Source organism: Chelonoidis abingdonii, chromosome 1 (genome assembly GCF_003597395.2).
Source record: "Chelonoidis abingdonii isolate Lonesome George chromosome 1, CheloAbing_2.0, whole genome shotgun sequence".
NCBI lineage: Eukaryota > Metazoa > Chordata > Testudines > Testudinidae > Chelonoidis > Chelonoidis abingdonii.
In genome coordinates, this window is record NC_133769.1 from 53,346,953 (window position 1) to 53,360,885 (window position 13,933).

The following is a 13,933-nucleotide window of genomic DNA, read 5'->3' on the forward strand; positions in this document are numbered from 1 at the left end:
TCAAGTAAGATTTGTATGTTGCTTTTGTTACACTAATTCATTTTCACATAACTGAAAGAACTGTAGAGCCATAATTACTATGAGCAAGTAGCAAGTTTGCAACTGAAGAATGGAAATAGCATTTTTCATGATTCTAACAGTGAGCCAGACGGACTCTTGATTTTCATTTTAAAATAGCTAAAGAAATCTTATACGTAAGCCTAGATATCCACAATTAGGGAAAAACCTTAGACTTTGGATTACAGAATCAAAGAAAGTAAAAGAGGCTTTTGAAAAGCTATTGACATACTATGTAACCCACTGTTTAGTGCAGGGGTAGGCAACCTATGGCATGCGTGCCAAAGGGGGCATGCGACCTGTTTTTCAGTAATACTCATACTGCCTGGGTCTGGGCCACCAGTCCAGGGGGCTCTGCATTTTAATTTAATTTTAAATGAAGCTTCTTAAACATTTTAAAAACATTTTTTACTTTACATACGATAGTTTAGTTATATATATATTAGACTTATAGAAAGAGACCTTCTAAAAACATTAAAATGTATTATTGGCACACGGAACCTTAAATTAGAATGAATAAATAAAGACTCGGCACAGCACTTCTGAAAGGTTGCCAGCCTCTGGTTTCGTGCATATTATACCCACACTGCCTCAGGTATAGATGATGTGTGAGTCTGTTACAGCCCTCAGCTACAGAACTTTAGCTCATGCTGAAGAGACTCATGTTTTTAATTCTTGAAATCCCCGATAACAACCAAGATGGTCCTCATTACAAATATAAGTCAAGGCCCTGATCTTGCAAGCACCTCCACATATGCTCGGGCTCATGCAGAGCCCTACTGAAGTTGCTGGGACTCCACACAGACAAACAAGTTTGCAGTTTTCAGGATACGAACCCAAGATTGTAAAGTAAAAACCTTGAGATGTACTAGTGATGAAATTAGATCTTAAAGGTGAAAAATGATCTCTATCTGAAGTTAAATATAGGCATTTGTTTTAAAGAATAATTCTGTGATTAGGATTCAAATTGAAGTCAATTTTTTTTTCCCATATGACTTCTCGCAAAATATATAACATAGCAAAGCTTCATTCATTCTTCATATGGTGGTCTGAGCTCTCTCATCTCTAGCACCAGATGCTCATCAAATGCCAGCCACCACGTATTGCTATATAGTAGATGTTCAGATAAAATAAAACTGTGCAAATAGACAATATGCTACTGAGAATTAAACGGAGAAAAAACACAGCATGAGTTTAAAAACAAAGCAGCAACAATCAAGAAAAAATACAAGTTTACGTATGTTTTTTATTGCCTATTTTCTTTATTTGGTATTTCAATTCATTTACAATCAGTGTGTTTATAGCAATCATGGGCTAAATCATACTCGCATGTAGGTGAGATCAGATTTTCCTTTTAGTCTTGCAGGTAGAATGCCTGAAGATTAGTAAATCTCTCTCTCAATGTTTAGGCTTCCATTAATCGGAGTTCTCTTCACGCAGAAGTTGGTTTAAAACACTGCTTTGTCTCAGAGCCTCTAGGTCGGAAAGATCTTCACTAATGACAGGGACATCTTCGCTTTGATCCTTGGCTGTCAGTTCATCTTCACTGTCTGACAGTGTACATAGGAGTGTATCATTTTCATAGGTAGGAAAATAATACCTGAAAGCGACAAAATTTAAGAATAAAATATTACTAGAGGGTCACACATTGCATTGCACATGTAGGCTGAGTGCTGTGAGCCTGACTTTAATGGAAATCAGGCTTTTCTGGATTTCAATCAATAAGGTTCTGCCCACTGAGCACCCCCTGAAGTTTTGGAATTGATCGGATGCAGCATTCCAAAGTTATCATGCTGCATACAGACAAATAGAGAAATGCCATCAAGTATGGTGTAGTGTCACATTTAAATCAGGCAAGAAGTCTGACTCACTGGACCACAAATGGTCAGTCATAGCATATTATGCTATGTATACCAAACAGCTAGACACTTGTTCACAATTGCTGCAAGCTTTTTACAGATCCCATGGGACAAAGCCAGTGCCTCATTATAGAGATTTCTGCCAGATTTGCTATCCCTACCCTAAAGGATTCTGCAGGGAAATATTACTTTTTAGTTGTTTTCATTATGTATTTTCTTGTGCTCTGGTTTTAAAGGGCGGTTATACCCTTATCACAGCACAGTTGGATTCTTGAGAGTAAAACCTCAATTTTTTTCCTTCCCTTGACACTTTGTATTGGAAAAAACCAACCAAACAAAAAAAAAACGCAATACTTTTTTTTTTGTTGTTGTTGCTCAGCACTCCATTGCCTGGTAGAAGGCACAGGCTGGGGTTATTGTTGCAGCTGTCTGAGCAAGAGGAAAGGAAGCAGGTAAGAAAACAGCATCCTAGTGGAAGCTAAGTTGTTGTGTCAACTGTACCCCATCACAACCAGAGTCAGTATGATGAAGTTAGGTTGACCAAGCTACATCACCCCAGGGTTTGAAAAACCCACACCTCTGAGTAACATAGTTAAGCTGACCTAATCCCTGGTGTAGAGGGTGATAAGTTGACGGAAGAATTCTTCCATCAACCCAGCTTAACTATAGTGAAGGGAGAACCCTTCCATTGCTGGAGTGAATATCTGCACTGAAGTGCTACAGCATTTTACGTACAGATACAGCCACATAGTTCTAACGTAAGAGTCCAGAATTCTATGGCTCCCAGTAGAGCCCCTGAAGATGTTTTGGGCAATTAAGCCATTTTTAAGCAGACTTCTAGGGGGCATGAATCTGCTGGCTTTCTGAGACGGGCGTTATAAAGCATAAAGCGGAACAGAGTATTTGAAAAGTCAGGTTGCTAGTGTATTTTATAAGAGCCACATAAAGACTAAAGGAAGTAAGTGTTTAATTTAGCCAGTTCGTTCTTCTTGTGTAGCATGTTGTCCCAAACTATGGCAACACAGTGTTGAGGCATCTGGGACAGCAGTCTGTGCCAAAGCCGCTCTAGTTTCACACAGTGTAGGGACTTACAGTTTTGGATAGGCCTGAGACAGCTTGCAATTGTGCTCATACCATCACTTGGGCCTGCAAAGAGCTAGGTAGTTCTGGGTACCATAGTATTGCCACAGAATGGAGCTTTCAGACCATACTCCTGTGGGGCAGTATCAAATAGGAACATAAATGCTGGAGGAAAAACACAAGTTAGCACGTACTGTGGTTGATCCCACGTAGACTTGGTTGGCAGGAATGTAATGTGTTTGGTAATTTCCATGTGATTTATTAATTCAGTCTTAGACTGAAACATCTCCTTGCAGTTGTAACATCGACACTGGTGGATTTCCCTTCTGATGAAGTTCACTAACTTCACTTGCTGATAAAACTTCAAACCTGGCAAATGGCAGAAAACAACAACTTAAGAGATACAAAATACAAAGAAACACTTGTAATGCAAAGGAATTTTACTGAAGGCATACACAGGCGCAGCAAAAGTTTATTCCTGTATGCTTTCTTGTAGCTGAAGCAGAATTGGTCAGTAATACAGCTTAAAAATTAAGGACACTTTGTTTCCCTTCACTGCGTGGCACAGAGCCCTATGGCTTTGGGCTCAGGGTGCACTCTGCTTCCTGTTATGTAAAGTGGAAGGAACCGCAATAGCATTTTTGAAATAATGATTGAAATGGGCTTGTGGAAGAGTCTTAGACCCTTCGATTGGGGATCTGCAGAAGTTATTCCATGAAAGAACTCCAAATTTCAAGAGAAAATATCAAATACCCTAGTAGAGCTATTTCATGGAAAGTATTACCAGCAGTTCCAAAAAATAGAATAGACTGGGCTGTCCTTTGTCAGCTGGCAAAGCAGCATTTCCATAAAGGAAAAGTTAAAATCTGAAAAAATTAAAGTGATGCAGTTGTTTTCCAGTATTCTTATACTGTGGTTTTCCCAGACTAATGACAGATGCTGACAATTACAGCATCTCTTACTCACCGTGCTCTGTCTTTATTTTAAGAAAGTCGAATCCATGTGCTTCCTGGAAAAAAAACATAGCTTATTATTATTACCACTACTTCTGGTATTCCAAGTTGAAAGCAGATCAATTTTTATATAGTCAGGCTAACACAGATAGATAGATTTGGGTTTGCCAGAAATTTTTGTATGTGGTAGTTTAATTACCATTCTCTGTTTAACATCTAAGTTTCAATTTTGTAGCATGTTTAACTGTAATAAATGGTAAGTCAGCAAATCACTGTAGTTAACAAAATTTTTTGCTGCCTCTATCATCTTACCATGCAAACTTCCCAGAGATGGTGATTCACATTCTCATTGTAAAACTTGGCTCCAATGAGTTTTCCATAAAGTAGACACTGGAGATGCAGTGACCGTGTTCTGCACTAAAATGGCCATTCTACGATTGCATTTTGCATAATTCTGAATGCATGTTGTATTCATAATGCAACAGAAGACCTGATCTCAACAGCACTACCACAATCCTCCTGTTCACTTCAAACTGATAAATCAAATGTGATTTAAACATATTTGTGCTTTACCTTCATGTGGAGACATAATTTTTCAGTAGTGTCTGCTTGCTTTTCACAAAACAGGCAAACTGCACAGACAGGATGCTCTTCCCAGTCAGACCAGTCTCTGATGAAGGAGACAAGGTGTTTGTTTAATTGGAAAGAGCCTGAAGAGACTTCTTTTTTTGAAAGATAGCTGATGTGAAAGTGTGAGCCAAATTTTCATCTCACTGAACTAATGTAAGTACAGAGTAAGTCATTTTTCTTCAGTTGAGTTACCAGAGTTTGGATTTATTATTAATTCTATTATTATAGCACCTAGAAGCCCTAGTTATGGACCAGCATGCTAATATGCTACTAAATTGGTAGAATTTAGCCCCTTGACTAAAAAGTATAAAGGTAAAGTTTATCAGAAGGTCAGATTTGGCTTTTAGTTACAGTATTGTAGATTCAGAGTAACTCTACTGACTTCAATATGGCTACTCTGAGCGCAAAATATAGCCAAAAATGAATATACAGTCTTGCTGGAATTCGGCTCTCAGAACCTGTTTGAGCCACTACTCTAGTGAACTTCCCTGAAGAGAAGTACTAGAGCTCCTCCTTAGGCTACTGGGGCTCTGAACTGCTGCACAATTAACTCCATTTACAGTTAGGGCCCTGACAGTGCAGTGAATAGCAGTGCAGACAAATTCTGTAATGCTTTAGTAAATCGAATCTGGTAAGCCACGGCAAATTGCTTTTTAACTGTATATTTTCATAAAGTCTTTCACACCCTACTGTGCCTCGCTAATCTTTTCATATACCAACAGAAGACACAAAAGACAGGCAGCTGGAGTCTTCTCAATTTTATGTACCTATCAAACATTATTACTCCACAGAACAGATTCTTGTTTCTGTTACATTTAGTGCAAGTGCACACGCATTTTATTTAAGCAATAAGTTACATCCAGACCTGTAGTGATAACTCTCAAATAATAATACTTAGTACTTATACAGAGCTTTCACCTAAGGATTTCAGAGTACTTTACCTATGCTGATTCATCAAGATTCACAACAGCTATGTGGGTAGAAAAGTATTATTATACCCTTGTTTTACATGTAGGTAAACTGAAGCTCAAATCACAGGCAAAACCAGGAACAACCATCAGTAGTCTTGAAGCCCAGTCCTGTGCTTTAACCACTAGAAAATGCTTCCTACCTATTAATGATTTTCTTATTCATGTAAGTAGGGTTGAGCATTTCCCCAGCTCCAATAAATGAAAAGCAATTCAGCCATTTCTGAGTATTAAGAAAAAGAGGGGGATGACCTTCCTTTGAACAGTTTTGCAGTCAAAACAGCTTGGGGTTGAAAGACTAAATGTGGCTCGGAAGTGCCTTTGATTAAATGTTCTGATGAAAACTGAGCTTGATTTGACTATGTTGTGAGTCTTTTCAAATTGTATACTGAGCACAAACTCCCCATTAAACTCTTAACTTCCATAAAATGGCTATATAACTCTTACTCTTCCACGTTATCTAGCAATTCTCGGTCATCTTCTGATTGAACTTCCTCCCAGGACTTTCCAAATTCCTGGAAATGCAAGATAAAGGAAAAGTAACTTCCACACAGGTGCCACATGTTAAGAAACAACTGAATAAATGTAAAACTTCTTAAGTCACAGTCAACATCTTAGTTTGGATTTACTCTTATATGTTTGTGGATTTAAAGTAATGTTGTTACATGCATAATTCTTTTAAACATAACTTTATTCACCTTATTCATAACAAAAAATGAGTGAGAGGTCCCCAATTTAAAGGAAAGTCATGTTTGCCTAGAGATTTACATTTACACACAATAGGTCAAAGCTGACCTTCCATGCATACACATGGTTTCCAATTCCACCAACTTACTAGAAGGCCTTTTGGATCTCTGAAGAGAGGAGTACATCACAACAGACAACTTCCAGTACTAGAGCTGTCTGAAGATTTTAATTTTTTACCAAGTCCTGCCCCTCCTCAATGCTGTGAATATTATGAAAAGAACTCTATTTTCTGATATATTGCTTACACAGGAACAAATCAACATCATGACTGTAAGTGAGATGTGCTGCAAAATGCACTAACACAATGGTACTCAATCTTTAACCATTGGAGGACCACTTCATCATCTGATGGGTGTCACAATGCAATCATGGCAAAAGTGTCACAAGAACATAAGAATGGCCATACTGGGTCAGACCAAAGGTCCATCTAGCCTAGTATCCTGTCTTCAACAGTGGCCAACGCCAGGTGCTTCAGAGGGAATGAACAGAACAGGTAATCATCAAGTGATCCCTCTCCTGTCACCCATTTCCAGCTTCTAGCAAAACAGTCATGACTCCACACATCAAGTATTGATGCAACATTGTCACCCCTTCTGGTTTCTTCCTGCATAAAGAAAGGGGTGGAGGGCCCTATAGGTGGTTGAGAAGTTCCCACATATATGTGCCCACTTGCTCAGTACACTGCCTGACACTTGCATTGAACATCTGGCAGCTTGAGGACCACGACTTTAATCAGTACTGCACTCATATGACCTAGCAATAGGAACAGGGAACAGTGTCATGATCAGACATATGGTCCCCTCCAGAGCGACTATGCTAGGAGCGCTTTGCAGGTGTAGATGCTCCTAGTGCAGATGCAGCTTATACTGAGAAAACTGTGCTGGTAAAGCTTATTCCCCACACTCCTAAGGCCACGTCTACAGGGATTGACATTGCTGCAACCAATGCAGCGGAGGTCAATTTAGCGGGTGTAGTGAAGACCCGCTAAATCAACTGCAGATCGCTCTCCCGTTGACTCTGGTACTCCACCCGAAGGAGAAGAGTAATGTAAGTCAATAGGAGAGTGTCTCCCGTCAACCCAGCGCAGTATAGACACTGCGGTAAGTCAAACTAAGCTACATGGCCTCCAGCTACGTTATTCATGTGGCTGGAGTAGCGTAACTTAGGTCGTCTTTACCCTGATAGTGTAGACCAGGCCTGAGTGAAATAAGCAGCTATACCAGCAAAAGTACAGTTTTGCTGGTGTAACTCAGTCTAGGGACTTCTGCTCACACAGCTGTGTTGGTCAGGGATCACACCTCTTCACATCCCTGACTAACATAGGGATGCCAGCAAACAGTTATAATGTAGACCTGACTGTAGAGTATTGGAGAGGGGCAGTGGGATCCAAGGGTTAGGGCACAGGGTTGGGACCTTGGTTCTATTCTCAGCTCTGCCTTGGACTAGATGTGTGACCTTGACCAAGTCACTTCACTCCCATTCTCTTCCTCCTTTTTGTGTTGTCTATTTGGATCTTAAACTCTTCAGCAAAAAGATTGCCTGCCATTTAGTTTGCACACTGCCTAGCACAATGGGGCTCCAATTTTAGTCGAGACCACTAGGTGCTACTGAAATATAAACAATAAATTATAGAGCCAGTCCTTGGCTGAAGACCACTGTTCTATATCCCAACAATCATCCTTTAACTTTCTCTCTTTAGTGTTTCTTTCCCTGAAAGTGTTGCTACCTTCAAAAGTAAACCAGAACCAACAACTTAAGTACCATAGTTGTTTTGTACTCATACTTTTTACACTTGTGGTTTATACACATATCATATTTAATTATATTGGCCCTAACTTTTTGACACATCTCAGATACATACGGGAAACTTTTAAACAGGGAGCCTAAATATTTGAACACGTCCTGTTCCCTCTATTAAAATACTCAGTCACTCTAATAAAGATATTCATTATTAAGTATACCCTGGTAACAAATGCTATTATCATCAATGTGGTTTTATTTATAAAATAAAATAAAAAAATAATAAAAATATTCATCATTTAACAGTTTAATGAGAATTTCCAAAGCTGTTACAATCTATCAGGTAAATGGAGCACACACAAACATCTCTGATAGCCCTTAACGTGATGCCATTACCACTTACAGAATGAAGATTCCATAATTAATTCAGAGATGTTCCGCTCTAGTGTGTAAACTTTCCAAGTCACAGTGGAGACTCATTAATGTCACCCTTCTTCTAAGATAATGTGCAGCTATTAACACCTCTCCCCACACGTTGTCACAGCTGCACACCACCATTTCCTATGGAAACTGTGGCTGCCAACACCACAGCCTGTAATGACAGCATAGCAGCTCATGATTGCAAAATTAACAGATGTTTTCACAAGTTTTCTTCCCCACTACCTTGAAATCTATGGGCACAAGAGAGCATCTTCAAAAGAAACGGGGAAAAAAAAAATCAAGCTTTACCTTTTGGTTAAATATGAACTGCAAAAAGGGGAAGGGGAAAATAAATGGGCTCAAGCTTTTGTTTCTTTGTGATGTTTACACAGAAGGCAAAGTACATAAGAGGGGCTTTTTTTTTTTTTGGTTGGTTGGTTGGTTGGTTGATGGCTAGCTTTTTTACATAAAAAATTCAGGTCTGATCTTCCCTGGTGAGTGGTGAAGTAGTGAAACTACAATATCATAAGAACCAAGAGACTTTGGGGAAGGGACTTTTAGTTAGATTGTTAAAAATCCTTTTTTTTTTTTTTTGGCTTGTGTGCCCATCTAAATTCTAGTGTCTACTGAGCATCTAGCACAAAGCATGTCTTAAAAAAAATTCAATATCCCTGCCTCTTCATCTAAGATGTGAGAATTCTATAAATATCTCCTGAGACCTCTATACACCTTTTTTCTTTTGTGCAAAGCCAGGGGAAAAGCTAGACTTAACATTATTAATAGTTCAAAAAGTACAAAATACATGTTTTAAAACAGCAGGCCTTTTATTATACCACAAAGAAGACCCACCCTTCCCAGCCCCCAAAACCAAAACTAAACAAACAAAAACCCAAACAAGAATAGTTTTTGAAACTTCCTTTACAGGTGACCTTTAAGGCTCTATGTAAAATGAGTTCCGGAGACAAAAGTGGCTGCATATTTTAATATTCCCTCTTCCCAAGATACAGCATGAATCCATAAAGATGGATTTTCCTGCCATTGCCTTTCACTTTCAGACTTCCACAGATGTGCGACTGTGTGCCTAGCTGAGGGAGCATGCAGCATCATGAGGAGAAGGGGCCGAAGCACTGGCTTGGAGGGCTTACAGAAGCTGTCACCTGGCATCCAGGGCTTCTGAAACCACACTAGTGGAACTCTGCATGGCAGGCACCTTTCCTAGATGTGCAGCTCCTAAGAAACATGGAAATGGAGCCCTTTAGTCCCTTCTTCATCTGCATGCTAAGCTCTGCGTGCCCCCCTTTTCCCATACCAGATTTCCCCATTCTTCTCCCCACATTGGAGGTTGAGTGTGTCCCCTTCCCCCATTCCAGGGTCCCCTACTATCCCCCTCATGGCAGGGATTCTATGTGTACTCCTATTCCCCTGACCCCCCATACTGGGGTCTCCCAACTTCTCCCCACCTAGCCTTCTGTATACCTTCACGTTCGTTCCTTCATCCATTCCATGGTTTTGTATTCTCCCCCCATGGCAGGGGCTCTGTGTGAGCCCTCATTACCCTCTCTCTACCCACTTTTTCCCATGATAAGGGCTGTCTGACCCTCATACTCCCCATGTTAGAGGCCTTATGTGCCCCCTTTTCTCCTTTTCTCCATATCAGGGTCCCCCAACCTCCTGCCTGTCCAGGGTCTGTGTGACCCCACCACTTTCTCCCCAATGCCATAGGCTGTGTGCATACAACATACCCACCCCAGACCCACCATAATTCTTCTCTCCGTTTGGGAGATAAGTCATTCACTGTGTCAACATGTTAAATTATATTGGGAGAAGAGACAAGAGATGAGATAGGAGGAGTGTTAGGAAGGAAGTGGTAAATGGATGCTATCAACTAGTTGTGGCTGGCAGAGGTTTCATCCTATTTCCCCCCTTCTGGTCTTCCGATTTCCCCTCAAATCAATCAGGTCTGGTCACTGATGCCTAGAACATTCCCTGAAATTTTGGATTTGACTGGATGTGGTGTTCAAAAGTTATCACATTACAGACAGAGAAATGCCATCAAGTTGAGCACAAGAGCTTCCCAAGCTCAGCCAGCAAGTAGTAAGAAAACAAAACATACAGGGTAACTATTATTTGCAGTTTGGCCACAAGAAAAAAAGATTGGTTTACTCTTTTAAAAAAATGTATCAAAAATAACTTTAAAAATAAAATTCCTGTGAGAGAAACATGTACACATTTCAGCAAGTTTTTACAATTTGAAAATAAACCCATTCATTATAGTGCCATTGCTATACTCTATGATAGCGCCTCTGCCTGGGACTAGTGTAAACCCTGCAGCAGGATTGGGATCCCGTGGGTCCCACAGGACCAGCTACCGTAATAGTGGGAGCAGATGGGAGTGGTATTAAAAAATAGTCTCATGCAGGGATCTACTCTGTGGCCTATAATCTGCCAATTTAAAATGAAATGTGTAATTGATTAGGGACGTGCATGCTCAGTATTTCAAGTCCTCCTGGCCACACTCCAATGGACAGACAAAGGGGAAGGATCTGCCAGACTGGCTGTGACCCAGATCCTAAAGACAGTGCCCTCAACCCCCTTCAGGGCGGAGGAGGAAGCAGCAAGACTGCCTACTGCCATTCTGTGGTCCTAAATTACGGGCTTTGGGCCAGGCTCTGTAAGAACAGACACCATCCAACTGTCAGTGTTTCCCCCTCTCCACTGGACCCAAACATTATTATGGAAAGGGCAGACTGAGCAATGGGGACAGAAGTAAGGGGAATTGGAGTGGAAAAGCTTCTGGGGAAAATCCTTTTTAAAAAAAGACTATACACTGTGATGTGATGTTTCCAGGTTGTCTGATCACTTGTTAGTCTTGTCTGTTTACACTGTAAGCTCTTTGGAGCAGGAGCCTTATCTAATGTGCTCATATAATGCCTACAGAGTCCCTGATCTTAAAGGGGGCCTCTGGGATTTTGAAACATAACTAAATGACTCAGAAGCCCTTGATTTTCAATGGGATTTGTGAGCCTGAGTCTCCTATCTTTTGAAAATCCCACCCTAATGCAACGGGAATATTAAATACATCATAAATAATCTTTTGATTGTTGCTTAGGGCTGAAATTACATAGATAATGAGGTTTCAAGAAAAACATCTATCCTTACATAACTAAAGAGCACGTGTACTACTGTATAGTAACCTACAAAGCACAACTCAACAGAATATGTGATTAATTATCGAGGCAGCACAACAAAAGCCACTTTTAAGTGATGTCAGACATCTAAGGATTCTTGGTAAATCAGAAGATGACTTATTGACACATGACTCTACATTTACATAATTCCCAGCAATGTCAAGTAGGCTACTTAAGGCAGGGAAGGACGAACATACAGAAGAAGCCAGCCATAAAATGCAATGTCTCAGTTCAGAAAGGAGATCTTCATAATTAATTATGCTATAAATGCTAATGAAGCCAAAAAGCATAATTCGGAAAAACAAAGGATATGTTCCTGCTCCAACTGAAGTCAATGGGAGTTTTGCCACTGACTTCAATGGGAGCAGGAATAGGCCTGAAGTTTGTGAGGCAATTCAATAAAAGGTCTCAATATATGTGAACAAAAAGAGCTATTTAAAATACCCCACAAAAACAAAAAAAATCTCCAGCCCTGGCCTGACTATAACTATAAAGACTACTTAACACAGTGCTCTGTGAGGTTTTATATATAAAGCAGAATTATAAGAGCAGAGACACAGATACAAGTCTGTTTTAAAAAGAAATACCTTTAATTACAACATATACATAGGTTTCTGTGTAAATAGGTTAAGATCCAGCTACCATTTCCAAAGGTTTATTGTGTGTATTTAAAAAGGGCTGTAGATTAAAACGAGATTATAATGGTGTTCACTAGTAAAGACCCATTTTTACAAAACTAAGCTTCACAGAACTGACATTTGGAAAGATAAGGTATTTGCTGTTTCATTCTGAAAACTCTCTAGTTTGTCTATTAAACAGAACAAAAAAACCCATCCCAAAAACCAAGTCACATTTAACCGGAAGCCACACATTTTTATGTCAAGCAATGCTCTGTAATGAATGACAGACATGTAATAGCCACATTCTGCTAGCTATTGAAAGCTGTGACTCTCCTGGACATTTCAAGTACAGCAAAGGGAAAGAGCTTTCACCAGGGATGAGAAACCAGAAAAGCTTAATATGGCTTGTCTTAAACAGTTAAACATCTCTACAGACAAACAATGCAAAAAGCTGAGGAACAGCAATGTGTTATGTCATTATGGAAAACAGGCCCTGGGCAGCTTTAGCTTCTGGTGCTGAACCTGGAATCAACTCAAAAACAGCTTCATCACATTAACACTATTACCATGGTCCAAATGTGCGCAGTAGGAACTAACATTATGTCTTCATGAGTACAGGGTAATCCACTGAAACCCCACTGTATGTGTTACAGTCTGCATTCTCTTTAATCTCATTGCCTCCTCTGTGTAAAAATAACTAAAAAGGCACCAGAGGATATTAAGAGTGCAAGCACCCTTCCCAGCGTAGGAGACGTTCTAACACTTCAGACTGATGCTAAAGGAAACCTTTATACCATCCTACACTAGTATGTCATTTGTTACATATTTTACAGTAAACTGATTTACACGTTTCAGAGGTTTTTTTTTTTTTTTTTTTTTAAATATCTGTACTTTTTTGTTATCCTTTCACCTAGAAAGCCAGGTGACACAGGGTGTGTCTACACAATCCACAGCAGCGAGCTTCCCAGCCTGAGCTACACACTTATGTTACTGGGGCTTGCATTAGCACTCTAAAAATAGCTGCATAGATAGCACTTTGAAGTTACAGCTCAGGCTGGCACTCAGGCTCTGAGGCCAAGAGAAGGGGGTGGGTTTTGAAGTCCAAGGTCTAGCCTAAGCTGCAACTTCAAAGCACTGTCTACACAGCTATTTTTAGAGTGCTAGGCTTCCCCTAGGCTCTGGGGTGGCGCCAGAAATGAGGAGTTCGGGGTCTGGAAGGGGGCGTCAGCCTGGGACACGGAGTTGGGATGCAGGAGGGGGTGAGGGCTTTGGCTTTTGGAGTGTGGGATCTGGGGTGGAGCTGGCAATGAGGGGCTCGGGGTGCAGGAAGAGTCTCTGGGCTGGGGCCAAAGGGTTTGGAGTGCGGGAGCAGGCTCGGGGCTGGGGCAGGGATTTGGGGTGCAGGAGGGAGTGAGGGCTTTGGCTGGCGGTGCGGGGTCTGGGGTGGGGCTGGGGATGAGGGGCTTGAGATGCAGGAGGAAGCTCTGGGCTGGGGCCAAGGGGTTTGGAGTGCGGGAGCGGGCTCAGGGCTGGGGCAGTCTGAGATAGAGAATCTCCAGGTTATAGTCAGGAACAAAGGACGGAAGAGGATAATGTAAGGGCCAGATCAGATGATAAACAGTCACATAAAAAAGAATCTGGCACATCAGAAAAGGGCAGACAAATAAACAA

General features: G+C 40.7%; 1 protein-coding gene across 2 annotated transcripts in view; it reads right to left on the minus strand.

Annotated features, from left to right (window-relative positions):
* Positions 1-1,295: 1,295 nt before the first annotated feature.
* The window catches only part of ZNF277 (zinc finger protein 277), an 85,058-nt gene continuing 72,420 nt past the window's right edge, over positions 1,296-13,933 (minus strand). For both annotated transcript variants that reach the window (XM_075065587.1, XM_032782927.2), the window contains 5 exons: positions 5,995-6,062; positions 4,523-4,619; positions 3,963-4,005; positions 3,191-3,365; positions 1,296-1,657 (listed from right to left, as the gene is read on the minus strand). In XM_075065587.1, the coding sequence (XP_074921688.1) occupies positions 1,474-1,657; positions 3,191-3,365; positions 3,963-4,005; positions 4,523-4,619; positions 5,995-6,062 (567 nt within the window). In that variant the 3' untranslated portion in view covers positions 1,296-1,473. The remainder of the gene's footprint in view (positions 1,658-3,190; positions 3,366-3,962; positions 4,006-4,522; positions 4,620-5,994; positions 6,063-13,933) is intronic.